Below are 23,265 nucleotides of genomic sequence, written 5' to 3'. Positions count from 1 at the left end.
TATTCACAGTGTTTTTTTTATGATTTAGTTCCTCTGTGATGCTTCTGCACAGTGTGAGATAAGCGCCTCCTCCTGGCAGTTACTATGGCTGCCAGGATGGCTGCGCCGCATGAGAGGAGACAGATCCCTCTATCCCTGTATATCTGATTATTTTCCACCCAACCAATCCGTTGTCACAAAACATCCAGTCGACGTTTAGATTGCATCGAGCTGAACACCTGACTGCAAATCTTAATATCAATGTGAAACCAGAATAAGCTATAAATGTGCAATGAACTGTACAGAAAGCTAAAAAATCCCAGACTGTTTATGACGTTTAATACTCGCTTTTCTGGCATTAGCCTCCCAGAAGACTGAGCGTGGTGCAAATAAGAGATTGTGCATAAATAAACAACAACAACAACAAAAAAACCTTTTTCAGAGAAAGCACTGGACAGTCACAAAACACAGCTGCAAAAAAAAGCAAAATGACTAAACTCTGGACTGTTGTTTTCGGTTTGGCATAATAGGTTTGACATTTCACACACGAAAACTTCAGAAAAGGGAAGACCCTCTACAGAGTACCCTTTATTGTGGTACCATAGGATAATTACTGCTGTTTAACTGTCTTTTTTTATTATTATTTAAAAGCATTTTTTCTCACTAGATGTGCTGTAACCTAAATCGTATGAGTGAACTCTAGTAACATGATAATTCATCCAGTTAGCACTGTATGCAAACGTAACAGTTATTTATTTTAGCTGAGGACCATCTGAAGCTCACTCTTGGGGCGTCCCTGGAATCTACTCTGTGATTAACAGTTCCATATCACAGGAGCACATGATCTGAGAGTCTCGGTGTGTTGATAAAATCAGAGAACGAAATTCACTATCAGAGTGGCAGAAATGAGAGTTAACAATGAGAGGAGTTTTATAGTTTTATTGCTTCAGGGTATAGTGGTGTCATGATACACCTGTAATGATACACAATAACTGTGATATAAAAAAAAATGGAAAATTGTTATTGTGTTAATAATATGTACGCAAAACTATTGTGTAAATATTGTATTTACAACAATATTATTGTGGAGGAGAAATTGGAGGAGGAGGGTCACGCCCCCCTACTCCCCCTCCACACACACACAGAGACACACAGACACACAGACACACACACCCCTTCATTAGCCGGCTGATGTGTTAGCAAGGCATCTAACCCCCAATTGCTCCCCAGGCGGCTGATAATGGCAGTGCTAATGTGTGTTTCACTGCATCTTGCACGTGTGTGTTCAGTCAGTGTTGGGTTAAATGCAGAGAAGAATTTCAGTGTATGTAAAAATATACTGATAAGGTTTGAAGCTGAAGTTAATCCAGCTAAGATGGTTTACCAGAATATCTGGTTGCCTTTATGCTGTTCATTTAGTGTAACTTTTTTTGGTATGCTTTTGTACAATCATAGTTATTACTCTCTCTCCACCTCCCTGTACTTGCATTTTAAATACAAATTCGTTTGCCAAAAATGTGCTCTGAGGTGTTCAACCTTGGCAGCAACTAACTTGATAAGCTTCTCAGAGTGAAAATGTTCACATTCCAAGGATGAAATACATTTTCTGCATACTCACAATAATGCACATGGTGTCGCTCAAAGGCAAACACATTTGATCTACATTGTCAATCATTTTCCACAAGGAAATCATCCTCGTTAGCATATAAAGAAGCGAAATTAAATGGAACTACAGCAATGTAACAAAAAAACAACAACTTAAACGCATGCCTGAAAAACTTGTGTAAATATATCAGTAATAGACATTAGCGTTATTATTACAATCACAGAATTATGGGTTCATTGGTCGATGATTGTTGTAGTCGTGTTGTCATTTTTAATGTAGAATTTTGCAATGTCCTTCCACTCTGTGTAGGGGGCAGCACCGCACTGGAGTCGGTGTTGTCTTTCCCTCAGATGACAGAAGAAGAAGAGTAAAAGGGCGGCCTTCAGCGACACCGCACATCTAGCCAAGTTATTTTAGCTATAACGAAAAATCACTTTCCCTCCTCTTAGATAACCTACGTAAGGTTTGTTGGAAATAAAGACCCATTCATGTAAGTATGTCCGGCAGTTGCTGTTTAGTAATTATTGTGGTATATACCAGCTCTCGGGCAAAAGCTGAGCATATACTGCTCGCTATTGTTTGCGCTGGGGAACTAACTTGGACATGCCTATGCTTTGTTAGGTTCAGTCTACTTCCTAGAAACTTAGTCGGGTAACGTCATGTAGCTGGTTAGGTCAGTGTGTTTCCAGCAGCGTGGAAAACTGCGGGGTTTTATCAGTTAAAGAGTATGTGTGTGGCGGCAGTGGTTAAATTCTGTGGGCTACAAATTGATAACCTTCGCTAGCACATAACGAAACGTCTACACTCGGTGGTCCCCCAAGCCGTGGGTAACACACGTGCGCTAAATGTCATACGTCCATTATCGGACACGTCCCTGGATGTGGCGCTTCGTCACCCCTAAAACTTAACCACCGGTGACGTTTTTCTACTTGGTCATCCTGTCGTTATGAAATTGACATATTGTTAAGCGACGACAACTTGTAAATACAAAAATGTTCCTGGGATAAAGTTAATTTTATCTGTGATCATCAGGAAGGAAGGAAAGTCGCACCCATCTGAAGCTAACATCATCATCATCATCTTTCTGACTCATGAGTTGTAACCCAGATCCTGCTTAACAGCTGTATAAAGAAGTTTAAAATAAAATGATCTGAACAGTAATGGCTATGAAATATCAGCTATGACGGAGCCCGATTAATATATTGATTTGGCGGTTTTACGCGGTGTCTCTTCAATCCTTCTTACCAAAACATGATAACAACAGCATAAATGGCCGATACTGTTCCAAAACGATCGAGTGCTAACTAATGGGGCACCTTAGGAAAACGTTTTTAACTTGTACTTCATTAAACACTTGAATTTCTTAAAATACTCGAAAATATTCGTTCAAAGCTGATGCTGTCGAAATCATGTCCGATAATGGACCTTCCGCTTTCAGATGTTATGATTACAGATTTTCCGCGGGCCACTTAAAGCACCCTTTATCACCCACAGCTTCAAATAAGTAGGTAACTGAGTAATATTGACTTAATTGTACATTTAATAACTGTTTTGTTAACGTTGTCAGCTCGTATGCTAACAGAGATATTTAGCCTTAATTTCCGGAACTTTACGTGTGTCGTCATTACCAAATGCGGAAGCTGTAAACACCGAAGCCGGGCAAAGTAAACCTCATGATATTACAAACATGAATCATGATCTGCCAGTCAACCAGTTTGACAACCTGCTGATGGCATTATTGACAGCCAAGGACTGTTTTCATGCCGTCATTGTTTGTGGATTTAGCCAGAACATTTTTGGCAATTAATTTTTATGTTACATATCATCATTTAAGGTGCTGACTGAGGAGTGGGTATTAAAACACGCAAACATGTCCGGAGCGGGTCAGGACAGAAGAAGCCGCTGGCAGGAGATTCAGAAGGGCCTGCAGTTCATCCAGTGAGTGTCATGTTTTTTTGTTTTTGTTAATGTTTGTTAAAGTGATTATTTATGCGATATGTCATATCCTAACAGGACAGCACACATGTTCAAAATGTATGACTGTGATTCTGTATTTCCCAGCAATATTGGATTTCATCCTGTGTTGGACATATTGTAGAGGATGAGTAAAATAATTAGCTATCATTTTCTTTTAAGATCTCATCAGCTACGAGTATATGTCTGCAGCTGTTGCATTTGTTTGTTAGTGCTTTTAACGAAAACACTTGGTTAACACAGTAGACTGCATGATTCAAAAATGATTTGTCAGCGGGCATGGTTGTTTAGATCAGCTGGGTGTCGAGGTAGCAGCTGATTGCTGGATTTACTTTAGTTTTGTTTTTAGTGTGAGGTATTTTTTGATCTGATCCGAATTATGTTTTCGTGACTCTCAGTATGTTAACACATTAGAGCTATGCCAGGCAGCACAGTGTTGCGTTTCCTCTAATAGGACACGTCCTTTTATTGTTTAAACAAAAGTGATACTTAAAATACTACTACGCACGTCACTGTTGTGCAATCAACTTGATATTTCACTTATGACATGATGTATTGTTTAGCTCTGATACACAAAACTCCGCTTTCAATCAGCCTTGGTATTTTTAGTAAATACGTGGGCATCATTTATAATACGTCAACTTAAAGACTAAAGACTAATCAGTGATGCTTGAAGTATATCGGAAAGAGAGGCAGCAGTTTTAAAATGTGTAAACAGGAATTAGATTTAATCAAATTTCACCATTTCCTGTTTTTGGAACATGAAAAGGTAAGACTTTCATATTCAGGCAGTCTTTTTGTGTTGCTGTGGCTGTTTTCCTCACTGGTTGGGTTTGAAAAAGAGCCTCACTGAAAGTGTGATGAAGTAAACTAAAACTTAGTTACCCTGTAGTCCAGTGTCCAAAGGAGGAAAGACAACTTTAAATGCCAGACAGCAGCTGAACTAGAAACCAGCACATCAAAACACACATCGCAGTTCCCAGTTCATTCGTCAGCACCTGCACACACAGCAACCTGTCTTATCAAACCACACACACACACCCCTACACCTGTCTGTTTTGATGTCCCCGTGTCTTAAGTTTAGATGTGTTTTTAATGACAATGCTGAACAGCATACGCAGTATGAACTACAAAGTAGTACTACAGATAGTAACTGATGAATCACACCAATGAAACTGAACTTTAAGCTTTATTCTTGTTTCAAAGAACTGACAACTATGCTACTATTAATGTAAATATGAAGAATAAGATGATAAGGATGACCAAATGATGCCATGCTTTGTTCTGGATGAAATTTCATTAGCTGTGAATGCTACTGAAATCTAATCAATTCTGTTGTTTCTCACTCAATTTTATACAGATTTTTTTTTCTACAAACACATTCATTTGAAACCCAAAACTTATTTTGCTTTCAGATCAACCCTTCCATTTCCCGGAAGTCAAGACCAGTATGAGGTAAGCTGTGTAAATTTTAATATGGTTTTTCTGGCTTGTAATAACAAGCGTACTGCATTGATTTAAACTGATTTGGGGACCATGACTGGGCCACATGAAAGTCAACCTGTGATGTTTCACTTTCACAAAATAAGGCTGCCTAAATGAAAGGACAAACCAGCGGCACTCATTATATTTTGCACTGATTTGCTTCTTCTGTATTCTCAGGTGTTCATTAAGGATCTTGTGTGGAATCTTTTTGGAGAAGGAAATGACGTGTTTAAAGAAGGGGAATGGACAAAATCCATCGAGATGTACACCGAAGCCTTGAGTATTGCAGACTATGCTGACTCTGAAGAAATCTGTATTCCATCAAGTTTACTGGAAAAGCTGTACGCAAACAGAGCTGCTGCGTACCTAAATATTGTTCCAGTGAGTAGGTGGTGACTGTCACACTTCAACCACTTTTCAGTTTCAGTGCCAGGTCACTCCGAGTCCCCTCCCCCTTTGCCTCCAAAACACACAGCTTACATATCTTAAACAGTATGAATAAAGCTAAAACTCAAGTCTCAACATGTCAGAATAAAGCAGGAAGTAGGTTCTTAAATGTTTCTACAGTTTCTCAACAAGAGGTCTTTAGTGTTCTCTGTTGACTTTTTACAAGAGACGCGGCTAGATTAGTTCAGAGACCCACATATCTACACTGACGGAAATAATGCCGAGCAACTGATGTCTCTTTGTTTGATTTGCACTCGACTGACCTTCTTTCTCTGCACTGAGTTGTCAGTCATACCTCATCATTTTGCAGTTTTCCTGCCCTCATTTATGCTGTAGTGTGTGTATAAGAAAAGCTTCAGGGCCCTGGCATTATGCATGTAGGCTCAGTGGAACAAAGCCACCGTTAGTGCCAGCTAAACTTGTGCCTTTTGGCGTCCTCTTAGTGATAATATGAAGCCATTGTATCCATGGTGACTATGAGGCATACAATCTTCTCATCTAACGCCGGGCAACAAAACAAACAAACGTTTCTCCCAACGTTACAAACTATCCTTTCCAAAGAAAAAAGGTTGGTGCTCTGAACTGTTGCCAGTTTATTTACCAGCCTCTTCTTTCTTTTTTTTTTTTTTTTTTCAAATTTAGTAAGGAAGGAATGGAATCTGAAACCAGTTTAAGGTTCCATGAGATGTGCAATAATTTGGTTGTGATGGGAAAAAAAAATGAATAAAAAAGAAAAATTAGGTCGTATATTAATGAATTACTTTTTTTTTTAATATCAAATAATAGCTGAAAGGTGTGAGTTGCGAGCGCACTGAAGTCATGCGATGCACAGTGACTGCTTTCAAACTCTGCAGGATCAGATCAGAACGTTTGAAGGGTCATTTTAAAGTACCGGTACTATGAGTCATTTAATCAGTGCGGTAAATAATTGCGTACTGAAAGACCAAGCAACACAGGCTGAACCTGTATACACTTTCTACCCCCACATGCACTGTAGTGATAAATCCTTTTATCTGTATGTTTGGGAGTCTTATGACAAATCCACTGTTGGCATGTCTCAGATCATTTGTCAGAGAAACTTGAATATAGGGGAAAAGTGATGCTTTCAGAGGAACATTCAGTCCCTCTTCGCTGTCATTGTTTCTGGCTGCTCTGAATCATGTTATGAAGCAGTAAAAAACACTCTCCTGTCTTCAGGGAAACTGCACCCATACCTGACTCAACCCACTGAACACGTAAACTCAATTTATGATCAAATAGCAGGTTATTTGTTTTGTGTTCACTACGCCACTTTGGTTACATGTAGCTTCTCTGACCATGGGATATGTTTTTCTTAGGGACTGTATGACCAAGCTTTAGAAGATTGTGAAAAGGCTCTCCAGTTGAACGAGGGTAACTACAGAGCACTGTACAGAAAAGCAAAATCTTTGAAGGAAATGGGGAGACATCAAGAGGCCTATGAAGCGGTTGCCAAATGCTCTCTAGCAGTGCCTCAGGTAAGACACATCTTCCACTCATTTTTTGGTATCTGCAGATTTGACAAAAACTAAAGTGGATACATTAAGTTCATTTTCACATTGTGATCGGTCACCCACTGAGCCAGCACTGAAAACACTTGTGTCATGAATATCACCAAAAGAACCGTTTCTAAGCCAAAAATGCCGACGCATCTAATAAGGAATATCATCCATGTTGGCCTCAACTTCACTATTCAGCAGACCACTAATGTTACAGCTTTGTAACCATCTTTGTACAGTGTTGGCAAACTAACGACTGGCTGTTACAGCTGTTAGGTTATACAGAGTTGCCAAGTAAATCATTTCCTTCAGTTTCACCATTTGTTGACAATGCAGTCTGTGATAAAATAATTCATCCTTGATCTTATAAAGTTGTTGGAGTGGTCTGGGAGTAAAATGCACGCCAGTATTTTTTTTTTAGCTGTCATCACAAATAAATTTAATCCAGTGGGTCAAGACATCCTCAGATTGCTAAAAGCTTTGTATTGGCTTTTGTCTGGTTTTAATGCTTACAGATGTTGAAATGTGGTCCCTGTGGTATCACGCTTACAATTGTGCAAATGCCCTGGTCCCTTGAAATATCCAGCCAAAGTTGTTTACTTTACTTGTACCTTGCACAGTTTTCACCAAGGTGGAGGACGGTCCTCGAGCTGGAGGGGGTTCTGTGTTACATAGTGAAGTTGATAAGTTTTGGAAGGAAAGTCTGGACTACTGATAGGACACAGGCAGTTCAGAAACAGCATTTTCAGTAGTACCAAACAGCTCCTTTTGGTGTGGATTTTGGGTTTATAATTCTGCAGACAATTTACATACACAAAAAGGTACATAATGCCCTAAAGGAAAGGGACAGACTGAAAAGCCTAATATGTTCACTTTAATCAAATGGCTCAAATGCTGTCCAGGCTACCTGTGGGAAGAGCACACACCCAGTCAGATCATAATGTTTATGGCTTGTTGCCTGATGCAGAGTGCAGTGCCTACATTAGAAGACCAACTCAACATTAAAAAGACAAATTTCAGGTGAAATGGGTTTGGGTCCAACTTCGGTGTAATTAATAGTCATATTTAATTTGTGTTTCAGATGTTCACATTTTACGGTTTACGAGACCTTTTGGCTGTGGCCAGTGCTGCTTAATTACATTTCTGTTGATTGTGTCATTTTAAATACCTACCTAGAAACTAGGGAAGCAGTGTGTCTGACAGCTGAGTAGCTGTGCTTTAAGAAGTTATGGCCTCACAGCTCCATCACACTGCATCACTGTCCTACAGTGTTGTATAATTCTGTGTATGCAGTCTGGGTATGCTGAGGTGGGAATGTTTGTTTGAGGTCTAAGGGCAGTTTTCAACCAACAGCACTTCAGAAGGTTGATGAAACAAGAGTTTGTTTGAATAAATCTTGTTGTTTTTGTTTCCCCAGGATGCCAGTGTCACACAGCTGACTCAGGACCTTGCCAAAATTTTGGGACTGAAAATCCGTAAAGCTTATGTAAGGAGTAAGGTATGTGTGTCAGCAGGAATGTCAAACAGTCATGACACTTGGTACATTTAGTTAAATGTGTTAGTTTTCTAAAAATGAGTTCTACATCTTACAGTTGACCTCATGACACATTTAAACCTGTGCTCTCAGATTTATGGCTTCTTCTGCATCATGAACACGGAGTAGCAATTTAATTAAGGTAATTTTTTTCCCATTTTTAATAGCCTGCCTTGAATGCTTTGCGAGGATCAAGTTATCAAGATGCATCATGTGACAAGGTAAGCAACAGCATTTCCACCACAAAATCTTAAAATCGACCACATTGTGCATTGTTCACTGAATTTACTCTGCATTTATTCAGTTTTCCCATGGCTCGTCTTCAGTTGAAGATATAGAAATAGGTAAGTTTAATGCTTAATACAGCTTGCAATTGATCATTAAAGGGAGCAGGACACCAGTCACACATCCTGTTTTGCCCTGACACGTGTGTGTGTGTGTGTGTGTAGAATTACCTCAGATGACCCAGGATAGTGGCATCACAACTCCAGTCCCAGCTCCAATCCAGTCTCCAGTGGTGGTTCACCAGCCTCTAAATGAAGCAGTGGTGGATGAACTTCCTCCCAACAACAGCATCTCTTCTGTGACCCCGTCTGAGCCGCCAGGCTTCGAGTCTGTTTCCCTGCCTGTGTCTGTGTCCACGTCGGTCGCTCTTCCTGTGCCCACATTTGTTAATGGGTGCAGAACCAGTAAACCTTGCCCGATACTTCAAAGCAGTCAAGATTTTGATGCGGACATCATTGGGGACGACCTAGATGATCTACTGGACCAAGCTGGCCCTGAATCAGCCATGGTTAGTGAGCGTATAGAGAGTTCTTGGAAGTTTGGAAAAAGCTTAATTTAAACAGTTTGTTTTCAGGGATAGGAATATGCTTGGCTTTAACTATAACTGTGTCTTTTGCTTGTCTCTTCCTTCAGGTTATACCCACAGTGAAGGGACCTCTTCCTTTGCCAACCAGTATTGCCTCGGGCAGTTCAATGTCGAGTCCATTCCTGATGCCATCTCACATCAACCCGTTTCTCAACAGCAGTGCCCAGCAGTGCACTGTAAACCTGCCCCCGCTGTATCACAAGTCGGGGTCAAGTACTTATTTTGGTATGGACACATTTGACTCTCTCCCTCCACCACTGGACTCCTTGGATAGTCTCACCATAACAGACTTTAAAACAGGTATTCTACTTTGTCGACTGCTTAATCCTGGGGCTACAATTAGTATTATGTACAATACAAAACAATACAATACAAAAAAATGTCAGCTGACCAACACTTCTTGTTCAATTTGTGTTTTTCTCCCCTCTCTTAAAGTTCCAGATTATGCTCCAAATCCATTCATTCCACAGGTAATTTGTGTTTACAGTATTAATAATTAGATATCACCAGTGTAGACCCTGTTACAGACTTATGTTCTCTCTTATTTGATTTTTTTTCTTAAACAGCTGAACAGTATTGAAACCCCAATGGGAATGGCTGTGGGTATGCCTGAAGTGAAGGGTCTTCCCGCTGCTGTGGATTTAGCCAAGAACCCCTTAGCTGAAACTCATGAATTCAAACAAGCGTGCTTGATGTGCTACGTCAAAACTGGTGAGGAATTGTTCTTCCAGTCCAGTTATGTGTGTGTGTGTGTGTGTGTGTGTGTGTGTTTGTGTGGGGTCAGTATCTTAAATGTTTGGTCTCATGTTACTTCTACTACTACTGTTATCATGATTATTATTGTATATCCACAGGGCCTGGTGTGTTAGATTACACACTCCATACAGAGGAGCACAAATGCAAAAAGGACGCTTTGCTGGGTAGAATCAAACATTCGCCGGACAAAACGTGGAAGCTCATTCGGCCCAGACCGACAAAAACCCAATATGTTGGACCTTATTACATTTGCAAAGGTAACAAGTGTATATGTTTTTGTTGTATTAGCCTTTATATTAATTTATATGCATTTTCATTAACCTTTTTTTTTATTCCAAACCCCATCATGTTGATATTTCATTTAAAAAAAAAAAAAAAACCCCACCATTTACCTACCTACACTTATTTTTTACACATAAATATTCACATGATGTAAGGAGCATTTGTTTTCTGTGTTTTGGATAATTTTTTTTTACAATTTGCATGCATGAGTCATGTGTGGATAACACTGAAGTGGTTACCTGTGTTGTTTCAGAGGTGGCTGTTGGGAAGGAGTGCCTGTACCCTGGCCACTGCACATTTGCATATTGCCAGGAAGAGATTGATGTCTGGACTCTAGAACGAAAAGGGTTTATCTCCAGAGAACTTCTCTTCGATCCCTACGGGCCCAACTCCAACATCAGGTTAACTGTCCCCAAGATCTTGCAGGAGCATCGTGGGATATTCATGTTTCTCTGTGGAGTAAGTATTTACTTCCTCACAATGAACATTTTTAGGCACTGATGTTGCTTTGTCCAGAGACAAACTGAAAAATAGGGCCATTAAATGGAAAAATGTTAATGTCATAAATGTCACTGCTGTAGAAAATCTTTGATGAAAATTTTTAATAGACTACTGAGATGTTCTAAGTGCATATTGTTTGATTTGCAGGTGTGCTTTGACCACAAACCCAGAATTATCAGCAAGACCAACAAAGACGATTCTTCACTTTGCTCTCATCCGGTGACAAAGCATGACTTTGAGAAGTTTAAGTAAGTCGTTTCACATTTTACAGCTCTAAAACCACGAGTTTGCTTATTGTCAAAGTAATCTAATGAACCAAACCAGACCTTGTGCAGAAAAGTTAGGAAATGAGAGCGGGATACACCTGTTGTCCTGTTTGTCCGTTTAGGTGCCTGGTCCACATTTTGAAAGAGAACACGGTCCGTTATTCCAAAATCAGACCGTTGAGTCCTCACTGCCAGCTAGATCTTTGTCGGCATGAAGTCCGCTACGGCTGCGTGAGAGAGGACGACTGCTTCTATGCCCACAGCCTCATCGAGCTCAAAGTCTGGATGATGCAACACGAGCTCGGTAAGACCGCTTTTTAAAATACCTGTTCAAAGGAACATTTTGGAAGAAGTGTATGCAGAGGTTCTTCTAAAACGTTCTTATATTTCCCCGCTAGCCAACAAGAAAACCCTTTGCGATATTTTTTTAAAAACATTTTATTCTACATCATAGGTATCACTCATGAAAATATTGTGCAAGAGGCAAAGAAGTTTTGGAATGCAACTGCTTCATTGCAGGGCGCTCAGGTAAGGCTGTGTCTCTGTCGCTCTCTCTCTCTCACACACACACACACACACACACACACACTGACTGGCAAAATGCAGAATTAGATTTTATTTTGCCTACATTGAAACAAGACCAGTTGTATCTCTGTTGCTTTGTGCTGATCAAAGATTTTGACCAGATTTGAATCAAATCTCCTCAGCAGATTTCCAGTGCACAGAGGAGGTTTGGGCCTCCAAATCTGAAGATGATGTTTGTCTGTGGCCAGTGCTGGAGAAATGGCCAACTCAGCGAGGCTGACAAAAGCAAGAAGTATTGCTCAGCTAAAGCGCGACACACGTGAGTATTCGCACAAACATGTGAACTGGTGAAACAGTGCGACCCAATAAGTTGCCACAAACTCAGTTTCAGAGTTTCTGTCTCAGGTGGGCAAAAGACAGGCGGGTGGTGCTTGTGAGTTCCCATGAAAGGAAAAAGTGGACAACAGTCAGACCACTTCCGACCAAAAAACCCATCCCATCTCAATTTGAGGTGCGTCAGACTTTTTACCACCACAGGTGTTAGTTTATGATTAACACAAATCTGCAGCAATGGTCAACAAATTATTCTCCTTTCTCAGATTTGCATGCATGTGACAGCTGGCAAGAAGTGTCAGTACATTGGGAACTGCACGTTTGCTCACAGTGTAGAAGAAAGAGACCTTTGGACCTACATGAAGGAAAACAACAGTGAGTTTTATCAAGGAGATGGGCTCTCGTACTTGGCAAAATTGAATTAGTATGTGATGCACCAGACGTGGTCACACTTATTTTACCTTCTCATTCAGTTCCAGATATGGATCAGCTTTATGAGCAGTGGCTGCAGTCTCAGAAGCCTGGCTGGGGTGAAGAAGCCTCCAGTAACTCTGTTAGAGAGAATGGCAAACAGATCCACATGCCAACAGACTACGCTGAAGAAGTGGTGAGTTTAAAAGTCGAGCAGATCTGACCCACTGCTTTGAGGTCTACACAAGGTTAGTGTAGAAAGTGATCAGTGGAATTTAGTGCCAGATTTTAGTTTATTTCTGTTTTGTCAGTTTAGGATCTTAAACTGTTGGCAGCTGTATTGCAAGTCTTTCTTTATATAGATCATCATTTTGTTGTCATAATCCATCAGTACAGTGGAGAAATATCAGGCTAATTGTTAATTTGCGTTAACATTTTTCAGAAACCTGTTTTTAATGTGGTTATTTTCCAAGCGCTATAAAATAAAACGTGATAAATTTAAATGTGCAACAAACAGACGGTAATTAGTCATCTGTGTAAACGAGACGGCTCTGCTGTTTTCGCAGGCTGGCAATCACTGTTGGCTGTGTGGTAAAAACTGCAACAGTGAGAAACAGTGGCAGCAGCACATCACTTCGGAAAAACATAAAGACCGAGTGTTCAACTCTGAGGATGATCAGAACTGCTGGCAGTATCGATTTCCCACAGGCACTTTCAAAGTTTGTGAGAGGTGAGCTTTATCGGCCACAGAATACTGCACGTCTCTGATTACCAGTCTGGTTCCGCTAAGTTCTGATGGTCTGACATTCGACCTCGTGTTCTCACAGGTTCCTCAAAGGCACGTGCACAGAGGAGGACTTGTGTAAGCTGGCACATGGGGAGCAGGAACTAAAAGAGTGGATGGAGCGCAGGGAATTCCTTTTGATGAAACTTGCCAAAGCCAGAAAAGATCATCTTATAGCACCAAATGACAATGACTTTGGAAAATACAGTTTTCTGCTTAAAGACATTATATAATGATGCGATGGCAATACTCAAGCTCACTTGCAGGTAATGCAGTATTGAAACAGTCTTGAGACGGGGGATCCTTCAGGGCCTCTAAAGGGTGCGCAGGAATTAGCCTGATCACAGCATGATTTTAAAGAGGGGTGTTCGGGTTCGGCCCTCTGACTGGTGGCTGGTTTACTCTGATGTGAACTACAGAAGTGTTATTGTTAACAGCAAATACTGAGTGCAAGACACTTGAAGCTTCGCTATGCGCCATGATTTCAGTAGAAAATCTGAAGATGGTGATGAAAATAGCATGTGTAAACCTTGATCAGAGACGTGTTCTTACAACTGACCTAAAAAAAAAATTTGATTTCTTTTCATAAGCAGTTTGTATATGTTAATGAACTTTACCCTTCAATAAGTTTAAAGTATCGAATACTTAAATTGAGAGTTCAGTTGACATTCTCACTTTCCATTTATCCAATAGTGTTACCAATGTAATGGGCACCACACAAAATAAAGCCTCTTTTTTTAAAATCCGTGTCTCAACTTCTCTGTGTCTTATTACACATCTGTAGCCAGTGGTGGAACAAGTAAGACCACACAGTGTTTATAATATGTTATTGTTATTATTTTACTGGTGCATTAATATGTAAGCATTATGCAAATGGTTCAAGCCATACAAATGGCTTTGTAAACTCCACCTGCCATAATTGTAGTGGAGTAAAATGTGCAATGTTTCCCACTAAACTGTGAGCAAATGTGTCAAGTGCCATGAAATTGACACACTTGAGTATATAAACGTTCCACCATTGTGTCACAGGTAGAAATTAACTTAGATATCATTGTTCCACTGTTATTTTATTAGTCGTCCACACAAATCAAGATGGAGCAGCATATTTTGTCCTTCAAAAACAGGTTTGGGTCATGTCTAACAATATGTATAAATATTTCAATTATGTTTTTAATATAGAAAAGCATATGAGCAATCTTTAACAGTTGTATAGCCACTTGGTGAGTTACATTCGCTCTAATGAAAGATAAGCTAATGATACTTTAAGAATTTTTCTTCTCACGTCAATTTTAGTGATAATTTAAGGATGGTTCTTGGAGAGACAAACTGTGTGTTAAGTGCACCTCGGCTACACACACATGCAACAAGATAAACCCTCAAAACATGTACAACAATAAATCCTGCAATACGGCAGCCAAAGACAGAAATAACTTGTGTTATTTAAGCAGCATACTTTTGAGTGTAAATGCTATTTTCTCGTGTCAACATCTTTGTCACTCACTTGCGTCGTGCTTCCCGGTCATCAGGAGCGTGAGACCTCAGGAGCACGTGCTGTTCAGTCCCGTGAGGTCATTTTTCCTTTTGTCAAGAATCACTTCAGTACTGCATGCCCAGGTGGACACGCGAGACAAGAGCAGGCCGTCCTGCCATCAGGAAGGGAAAGCGTGTTTCCTCCCAACCGCTCTGCATTCAGGCCATCACCCGCTGCAGCTCCTCCACCTCCAGCTTCCACATCCGTCTGTGAAGCGCGGCGAGCTCGGAGAGGTCTGCCATCTTCACTGCACGGATGACTGGCTCCGGAGAGACGGCCTGGATGACACCCATCACCATGACATATTTGCCTGCGAAAACAGAAGCAGGTGGTCAATTGTTCAGCGACAATAGATTCAAGGAAAAAGGAACGGCGATAATAGGGACATGTGGCTGTTTTTCAGATAAAAATATTCAGGTGCGGTCATTACTTTGAAGCCTGCTTTAGACACACAATTTGCAGCTGTTTGTTGCAGAGTGATGTGAACTGAATGATTAGACAGCAGACTACGCTGAGGTCGGATCTCAACACTAAACTGTAATAGAAACCAGACAGAACTGTTAAGACGTTTGGCATCAATCACAACACATTTTTATAGAGTTCATCATTTATTATCTTTAAGGGTTTCTATTTATCTGTGTTTATCATATTCGTATGCTGCTGGGAAATGAATAAAGAGTGTAAAATAAATATAAAATAAAAATCCTTTGTTCATCTGCCAAACTGCAGTAATGCCTAAGCTTTTGAAGATGGAGTGATAAACCGTCCATGAGAGGGTGTTAAAGCCTTAACAGACCACAGCAGATGCTTTTACTCGTCAAGCGTAGTAATAATATTAAAAATGGTTCTTAGTATTGTGCACAGGCTACTTAGCTCAGGGAAATGACATTAAGAAGGTCAGGAACCTCTTTCTCCAGCTTTGCTTTTTTGGCAGCAGCTTATTAGCAGTTTTAAGAAAAAACTTGAAATACTTCCTGACCGACTGTGGTTAAATCATTTAAAATTTCCAGTTACTAGATATTAAAGAAAATGTTTGTTTTCATACAAAAAAATGAACAAAACAGCATGAGGTTTCACAAATAAATCAGACATGGAACTATAGGTTATCAATTATAATTATAGGTTAGTCAATCAACTGAAACTGCAGCTATTTTGATAATTGATTGATCATTGTAAGTAATGCTGCTTTAGACCGTTTTGTTTTACTGTAAATATAAATAAATATTATCTTGTGAGTTCTAGACCGTTTTTTGGACAAAATAAGAAATTTGAGGACATCACTTTGTGGCTGTACTGAGAAACTGGGATGGGAATTCACAGACTAAATGGTTAATCAAGAAAATAAAGGGCTAAATAATCCACAATAAAATGAATCATTAGTTTCAGCCCTGTCGTGCATGTTCACAAATAACAATAAAACTAGCAGAGACCATTTTGGCAAACTGTGGGCCCGGATCTGAGCCCCTAAGGGCCTTGAGGCCTGGTTCAAGTACTGTTAGATCCACTCTTCTATTTCTGTAGAAAAGTGAACCATAACTATAAAACACCTGAAACCTAAATCAGTGTCCAAATCTGAATATGGCATATGTGCAAGTCAGACATCAACTACAGTCTTCTTTATTTACCTTGGGACAAACATGGCTTCCCTTTAGGGATGTTGTTGACGCCTTGAACAGCAAAGGTCCCCGTCTCGTCCATCAGCAGCGCAGTGTTCCTGTCCAGCTGCACCTCCAGCACAGTCCCCTGCATCCACACCAGAGAGACCTGCAGAGAGCGACCCATACCCAGCCGGATAACATGTCCGTCCCCGCTGTCGGCTGTCCCCCGCTTCTCCGCCGTCCTCAGTTGACTGGACGACACTTTAACGGGCGGCGGGCGTTTCCTCTCTGCGGCTGTTGGCACCGTTTTGGACATGACCAACGGCTGCTGTCTTCAAATGGTACTCAAAGGCTAGAAAACGTTGCATTACTCGCCTGCTCCGGTTTACGCTTGCCTCCCGCCAAACATTATGTTGTGGCGGAAGTGGTGGGTGTGTTTTTCACGCAGCAACCCCTTGAGTTCCGGTCTGGAATACTTCAAAGTAAGAGCATCGCCTGAGGTGCCCGGAGTGCAATTTCGTTTTATTTTAGTTCTTTTCTGTTTTACCGTCCGAAAGTCTGGTGGATCTTTAAAAACACGCTTAAAAACTATTTATTCCTATTATTTATTTCCCACAGTTTCTGTTTTTCTGTTTGCCATAACATTAAAGAATTGCAAATCTTGACTTTACACTTTTACTCCACACTGGACTGCATTTTCTTATTCATTAACAGTTTAGGCAATTTGAGTTTTACTGGTGGTGTGAACTGCAAATTCAGGGAGGTGATTAATATCGAAATGCTGGTAGGAACCTTTTGAATTTTACTCACTTACAATACAGTTTAGACTAACCTGACATGTTTATCATCTCCTGCATTCAGAGGTGCTCTGCAGATTAAATCACTTTATGTGACACACACAGAAACAAATGGAAGATAGTTCTGTGGCCTGAGACCAAGATCAAGCATTTTCACTGTCATACTAAAAGCTATGTTTAATATAAGCTAAACACACCACATAAATTGAATCATAAACAAATGTAGAAAAACAACAACGCCCCGGTGCATTCATTTCATTAAATAAGTTTTATTTCTTTAAGAATAACTGAAGAAAAGTGTTAGCAATTTCTGTACAATTGTTTCATCGTTTTCCCTTGGATTGGTTGAAAACCTTGAATGATCAACAGGGCTGAGAAATTTTATGCTGCCACATAGTGCACTTTAAACCTAAAAACAATACGATCAAGTCCACAGGCATCTGTCCGTTTCCTTCCAATATATTCAAAGAAGTTCCATAAGCCTCACTGTTGAATCCAGTTTGTTTTCACTGGCTCCTTCTCTCAATCCCAGTTCATCATCATCAAAAAAGAGGCACATTAGAAATACTGCCATTTTCCAAGGACTGTGTCTTTGATTGCATCGACAAACTGCGCAGGCACCCAGTAGACCCAATATTGAGAAGCTTCCGTTGGACCCAACTGAAAAGCCTACAAAAGTGAGAAAGGAAATCACAGTTCATCAGGTTTAATGGTTTTACAGCTCACATATTCAATAAACAGGTCTGGCTGCAACATGACATCTGTAGGGATCCAGTTACATCTAACCACTTAAAATTAGGTTAGCTGAAATGACATGTAAGATTTAGATTTTGAAATGTATGCTACGTAACCTGTAAGCAAGAAGACCTGGTTGCTGGGAACATTGTACATAATATAGTGCCTCTCAAAAGACCTTTCACTGAAAAAGACCGCCTTCGCAGTACGTCACAGCCCCCTCCAAAAGACATTCTGAAATGCAAGATTGTGGTTTTGATATGCATCCGCGCTGTTGTTTGCTTTTACAAAACATCAAGCTTACTCCTTTCCTCCTTGTTTTCAACACATGTGGCGCACATTTCATTCTTGAGCCAAACAATTACGACACAAAGTCACTGTACTTCCACTACACTGCACTGCACTACAGGTCTAACAACCCATTGGTTTAGATAAGTAAAGTGGCATCCGTCGTCAGTCTGGTGTACATACTGAGTTTCATATCATTTATCACAGCTGAACTGCACAGTCTGATCTCACCTACATGTTCAGTCAGTAGAAGGTGGTAGTAAACCACAAGAAGGCAGGAACATCTGGTAATTACCTTAAATATTCACTCATGCAGTAGCTTAGATGTTACATTTTAGGACCAACATTTCTGATTAAATGCACTTGTGGCCAAATGCCTTGACATTCACTACATTATTTTATTGAACAACATTCTCCTAAACCTTATACTCCTAAAAAAAAAATCTCCCTTGATCTCCCTGAGACAACTCCATTCAATTAAGTTACTTGTTCTGGGACTTCCATTTCACTGACAATGAAGAACAGAAGTGCCTCTAGACAGAAAGGTTAATCTAGAGAAAGCACTGACATTTCCCACTTCACTGCAGAGCCCAAAACAGCAAATGACGACCCCATCACTCCAATGCACACATACTACATCAACTCCGGTGAACAGCTCAACCAGAGCTCTTCACTTCCACAATCAATCCTTTGTAGACAAAGCCCAACCAAAATTAATACATTTAACTTTGTGTAATGATTTGCAACAAACATATCTGTTCCTCAGCTCTTACAATTATCACAAAAACTTCATTGTCTTTATTGTACTTAGTTGCATGACCCATGTGCACACTTGTGTAAGCCTCAGAGTGTTTGGCATTATAACTTTTATGACTTTTCATAATACAGACAAGTCTGACAGGCAGGAAGCCGCAAGAAGACTTACCATCATGTGATAGTCCTCATGGCCTTCAATGGGTTCAGACACTACATTTTTAATGGAGCCCATTGGGACCTTCTCTGTTCTCTCTGTAGAGAAAAACACACAAAGGAACATTTAATCGTCACTATGTTTGTGTTGCAGTGAATCTGGCAAAAGCGAGGCCAGCTGTAATCTCACCCTTTGTTCCGATCCACAACTGATCTTGCTCCAATTTGAATGTGAGTCTAACTTTTCCTCCGGATTTGTTAAACATTCCGGATAAAGGCACTGTTGGTAGTCGTTCCTGTTGGCGGGAAAAGGCAGTTAGTTACTGCGTCTGGTATAAAAATGATCAAGTCAGCACGGATCTGTGAAAAAGGCTTTGGAGTCCTGTGGCAGTCAATACAAGACAAACAGAATTAAGGACTGATCTCCCTTCATCTTCTCTCACCTTTGTTCCTTTAATAGCTGGCATAATGTCATCTGGTTTACCTTTGTCCAAAACTTTCCTGTGTTGCTGTAATAACAGTGAAGTTTAAAAAATCACAAAATTCCATAGATATTTTGCTGTATTCTGGAGAAATGTCATTAATTTCACCTTTTGCCTGCATAAAGGCTCCTTCTTGTTTTCTTCAGCTTTAACCTCCTGCTGAATGACCTCTTTGGGTGTATTCACAGCTAATACGTCATTTATTGTAGATCCTACCACCATTATTTTTGCACCATTTGTAATCTTTATTTCACGTAGTGTCTTGTCCTCTGGAAGCAATCCTTTGTACATCACTTTCTGCATTGCCGGTGGAAGACCTGGGAAAATAAAGTTTTGATCTTTGCAAATCGCTTTAAACAGTCACTAAAACATTTAGCTGGAGGTGAACTACTGCATTCTCTTACCAGTAAGAGAATGGATGCTCTCTTTTAGTTTGGCTCCGGTGTTATCAATAGGAATTTTCAAATCGTATTTATTTTTATTCCAGATAATCTTCAATTCCACCATCTCCCGCTTTTCATCTGCGTCGTCCCCGTTACTAATACTAGAGTCCTGAGTTGTGGTGTTTCCTGCATCTGTGTGAGACTTTGTTTCTGTGTCACCTCTTTCCGCATCTTCACCTTGTTGCTCAGCTTCTACTGGCTTTGCCTCAGTCTCCATTATGACTTCTTCACTCCCTGGAAGAAAATGAAAACATTTATTTAGATCCAATAAAACTGGATGAAATATAGTGGACAGTTGTTGTAACAAGACATGCATGATAGCAGTGTATCATTTCCAGTCCCAAGCACGCTGTCTTCACTAAGGGACTATTTTTTTACAGAGAGGCACAGGGCACTGATAGAGATCTTAGTCACATGGTGACTAACAATCACCTGAAGCTCAATATCAGCAAAACCAACAAGATTACTGTTTGTCTATTGGTGTGTAAGTGTACTGGGACAAACAAAAAGAGTCAACTCCTCGAATGTGTTCACATGCTTGGCCAATAAAGCGGATTATGATAAAACACAAATTCTAAAACATGGATGCATCACACACATCTTTAACCCTGTAGCACAAAAGATTTATGCAATCACCACGCATGTTTGTTTTGTGAGCTCAAAATGACCTTTGCCCACCAAATTCTAATCAGCTCATCCTTGAATCCAATTGGATGTTTCTGCCAAATTTCAAGAGATTCACAAGAATGGAACAGACTGAAGTAGACCCCAGAGCACACGATGCCTCTGGCCACAGCTACTGCCAGTGCAGAAGCATAACAACAGAATGGCCATTAATCCCTAAGAAACAGCTCAATAAAATACAACATAAACATAAAAGATGTTCCAGTGACCGTAAAGACGGCTAACGAACAAACTGACCCAGAGACAAAACATATGCTGGTATTCCTCAGGCTGTGAGACTTCTGAATTCATCTTTGATGCTCCGCCAAGAGTTAATGTTTATAACTTGATTATTTATTTATTAATTTAGAGTAGCATAAGGCACTACATCTATAAATCTGTTAAATAATCTTATTCTGGATAATGATCATTGAACTGAATCTTGAACCTAATGTGGGTGGCTTACAAGCTCTTGGGGAAAACCCTGAACGCTCTTCTATTTTTTATTTTTTTAAACTGCACCTCAAATTTTAGACAACCTTTAGGTAGAAATTTAATTTTAACTTTATACAAGATTTGTACCATTTTTAAATTTTCTTATTTAATAAACAGCGGGTTGGTTGTTTTTTTAATGAATAGTTTCTCAACGATTCATATGGCTGTCTTTTAAAATACAACAATGTAGCTGTTGCGATTCCCCTTACTTACAATACATTACTAAGGTAACGAAATGTGACGATGAGTCAACAGAAAAAGTCTGCTGTGAAGTCTGGTTTCGGTTTTTCTGTCTCTTGTGTTATTTCTAGCTCTTTCCATCGCTGATTGGAAGCAGTTCTTACTTGTGTCTTAGTTAAGGCGATAAAGAAGAGAGCGAGCCCCGGTTCAACCGAAACAAGTGTGATTTTTGAACGAAACTCTGTACTCGCAACACACATCATCTCCTAATACGGTTGGCCTTATTGGTTACAAAACTGGTAACGTGAACGTACCATACTGTACGTTAGTACTTCGTTCTTACTATTCGTAACATCACCATATTTAGTTAGCTCGTTGGCAGCAAAAAGTAACGTTCGCCAGTTGAAAAATAACATTGTTTAGATCTTCTGCCTTAACATTAACTTTAGTCCTAAACAAATACAGCTAAATTTGACTGATGTTAGCTATCGTTCACGTTAGCTAGCTAGAACACTGATGAACATTTAAAGAATCACGTTACGGTGAAACGTATACCTACATTACACCGTACAGACAATGTCATATATTAACATGCCAATTACAAACATGTATAACTTCATTAACAGTGCTTAGGCTTAATGTAATGATATTAAGGAAATACTGCTGTAACGTTATTTTCTCAGTACCCACCATCCTGGGTCGCCATGATGATTGTGTACAATCTGTTGTAGGTTGGTGCAAAGAGATACAGAGAGCAGGATGTATTCAGGAAGCAAAAGTAGACCGCAGCGAAAGACGTGTTGAAGTCCGCATTTTTGTGTGACAGCACAGCAAGCGCAAAAAATATGATTGTTTTAAAAAGGTATATCGAGAAAACTATTCTTACAGTCACAACATTAAAACATTTGTACTTTAGCCGGTGGACAGGAAAACAGAATGGGAATGCGCATGCGCCCTCGAAACTAACCGAGATAACTGAAAATAAAGTTATTCTTTGTCAAAGTCAGTTATATTTATGATAGACCAAATAACTTGCAAATAAAATACTGTCAAATAACCGTTGCACGTGAGAAAGATTCCCATTAGAGTCAATGACAACACGAGCAAAGTTGCAACATACGGGAATTTGAGCAAACCCGGAAAATAGTGGCTATGCATTCTCTTACTGTACTCATCTTTGTTCTTGTGGCAGCAAAAGCACACACCGAGAGGTGGCACTTTACTCAATGGCTATTGGTTAAGTTTGTCTTCTTCATTGATATTGTGTGACGTGTGGGGTTTAAAATGCTGCATTATCGCCAGCTACTGGATGCTATGGAGCGTGTCCAATCATGACAAATAAATTGCACCATATTCTTCTGATTAAGACCCTACCATCCTGAGTGAGAGTCGACTATTGACATGGTAGAAACACTTTTAGTTGGGCCTACTTTCGCAGACAATCTTATGGTCTTTGTATATGTCACTGATACCACCTATGCTACGTTATATTTTTGTTTCAAAATTTACAAAGGGCTGCTATTTAATGGCATTACAGTAGTTATTGTTTCACATATCCGGGCTCACTTAATGGGACTTAAATGGGATCTGTAGTCAAAGAAAAAGAAATGCTGTTAATTTGGTTTGCTTATCCTGCTTGATATTCCATGGTCGCCGTAGCCTGTTCGCCATCACTTTGTGCTTCTCTTCAATATGTGGAAACTGAAGATATGCAAATAATATTACGGCTTTCGCGAGCTTGTTCTCGATGTCCTCTAATTATCAGTCAATCAATGAGACCGAAGTTAATTTAATTTAAACGCATGGACAAACGACTTTTTCTTTCCTCTTTTAATTGGAAGGATATTCCTCCTGGTTACCTCTGGAAGGCAGC

General features: G+C 39.9%; 3 protein-coding genes across 4 annotated transcripts; 1 reads left to right on the top strand and 2 right to left on the bottom strand.

The window, feature by feature from the left end:
• The first annotated feature begins 1,919 nt into the window (after positions 1-1,919).
• Positions 1,920-14,010, top strand: zc3h7a (zinc finger CCCH-type containing 7A). Of its 2 annotated transcripts, none has more exons than XM_046414060.1 (23): positions 1,920-2,075; positions 3,420-3,523; positions 4,975-5,014; positions 5,222-5,425; positions 6,829-6,987; positions 8,426-8,506; positions 8,710-8,763; positions 8,847-8,886; positions 8,992-9,335; positions 9,461-9,713; positions 9,849-9,883; positions 9,980-10,124; positions 10,268-10,426; positions 10,705-10,910; positions 11,100-11,200; positions 11,341-11,522; positions 11,673-11,746; positions 11,929-12,062; positions 12,149-12,254; positions 12,343-12,451; positions 12,550-12,683; positions 13,054-13,217; positions 13,315-14,010. In XM_046414060.1, the coding sequence occupies exons 2-23, from the start codon at positions 3,456-3,458 to the stop codon at positions 13,502-13,504; spliced, it is 2,982 nt and encodes a 993-aa protein (XP_046270016.1). In that variant the 5' UTR covers positions 1,920-2,075; positions 3,420-3,455; the 3' UTR covers positions 13,505-14,010. The 2 variants fall into 2 exon arrangements, with proteins under 2 accessions (XP_046270016.1, XP_046270015.1); XM_046414059.1 differs by having other exon boundaries at positions 11,926-12,062.
• A 312-nt stretch (positions 14,011-14,322) lies between these two features.
• Positions 14,323-16,828, bottom strand: rmi2 (RecQ mediated genome instability 2). The gene is made up of 2 exons (XM_046414067.1): positions 16,428-16,828; positions 14,323-15,112 (listed from the first exon to the last, which is right to left on the bottom strand). Exons 1-2 carry the CDS (start codon positions 16,714-16,716, stop codon positions 14,961-14,963), a joined length of 441 nt encoding a protein of 146 aa, XP_046270023.1. The 5' UTR covers positions 16,717-16,828; the 3' UTR covers positions 14,323-14,960.
• Positions 16,829-17,446: 618 nt separating this feature from the next.
• ubfd1 (ubiquitin family domain containing 1) lies at positions 17,447-22,338 on the bottom strand. The gene is made up of 7 exons (XM_046414066.1): positions 22,083-22,338; positions 20,016-20,288; positions 19,720-19,928; positions 19,573-19,638; positions 19,320-19,425; positions 19,146-19,228; positions 17,447-17,866 (listed from the first exon to the last, which is right to left on the bottom strand). Exons 1-7 carry the CDS (start codon positions 22,096-22,098, stop codon positions 17,756-17,758), a joined length of 864 nt encoding a protein of 287 aa, XP_046270022.1. The 5' UTR covers positions 22,099-22,338; the 3' UTR covers positions 17,447-17,755.
• Between the last annotated feature and the right edge of the window lie 927 nt (positions 22,339-23,265).

Source organism: Scatophagus argus, chromosome 16 (genome assembly GCF_020382885.2).
Source record: "Scatophagus argus isolate fScaArg1 chromosome 16, fScaArg1.pri, whole genome shotgun sequence".
NCBI classification, from domain to species: Eukaryota; Metazoa; Chordata; class Actinopteri; family Scatophagidae; genus Scatophagus; species Scatophagus argus.
This window is presented reverse-complemented; position numbering and strand designations above follow the sequence as displayed.

Excerpts from the sequence above, each read along its gene's own strand:
- zc3h7a (XM_046414059.1), top strand. The coding sequence starts at position 3,456 with ATGTCCGGAGCGGGTCAGGACAGAAGAAGCCGCTGGCAGGAGATTCAG. Across the intron at positions 8,887-8,991 it reads AGTTGAAGATATAGAAATAG|AATTACCTCAGATGACCCAG; the intron begins GTAAGTTTAATG and ends GTGTGTGTGTAG. Across the intron at positions 13,218-13,314 it reads ACTTTCAAAGTTTGTGAGAG|GTTCCTCAAAGGCACGTGCA; the intron begins GTGAGCTTTATC and ends GTGTTCTCACAG.
- rmi2 (XM_046414067.1), bottom strand. The coding sequence starts at position 16,716 with ATGTCCAAAACGGTGCCAACAGCCGCAGAGAGGAAACGCCCGCCGCCC. Across the intron at positions 15,113-16,427 it reads GAAGCCATGTTTGTCCCAAG|GCAAATATGTCATGGTGATG; the intron begins GTAAATAAAGAA and ends CTGTTTTCGCAG.
- ubfd1 (XM_046414066.1), bottom strand. Across the intron at positions 19,426-19,572 it reads CAGCTATTAAAGGAACAAAG|GAACGACTACCAACAGTGCC; the intron begins GTGAGAGAAGAT and ends TCCCGCCAACAG. Across the intron at positions 17,867-19,145 it reads ATGAGGACTATCACATGATG|GCTTTTCAGTTGGGTCCAAC; the intron begins GTAAGTCTTCTT and ends TCACTTTTGTAG.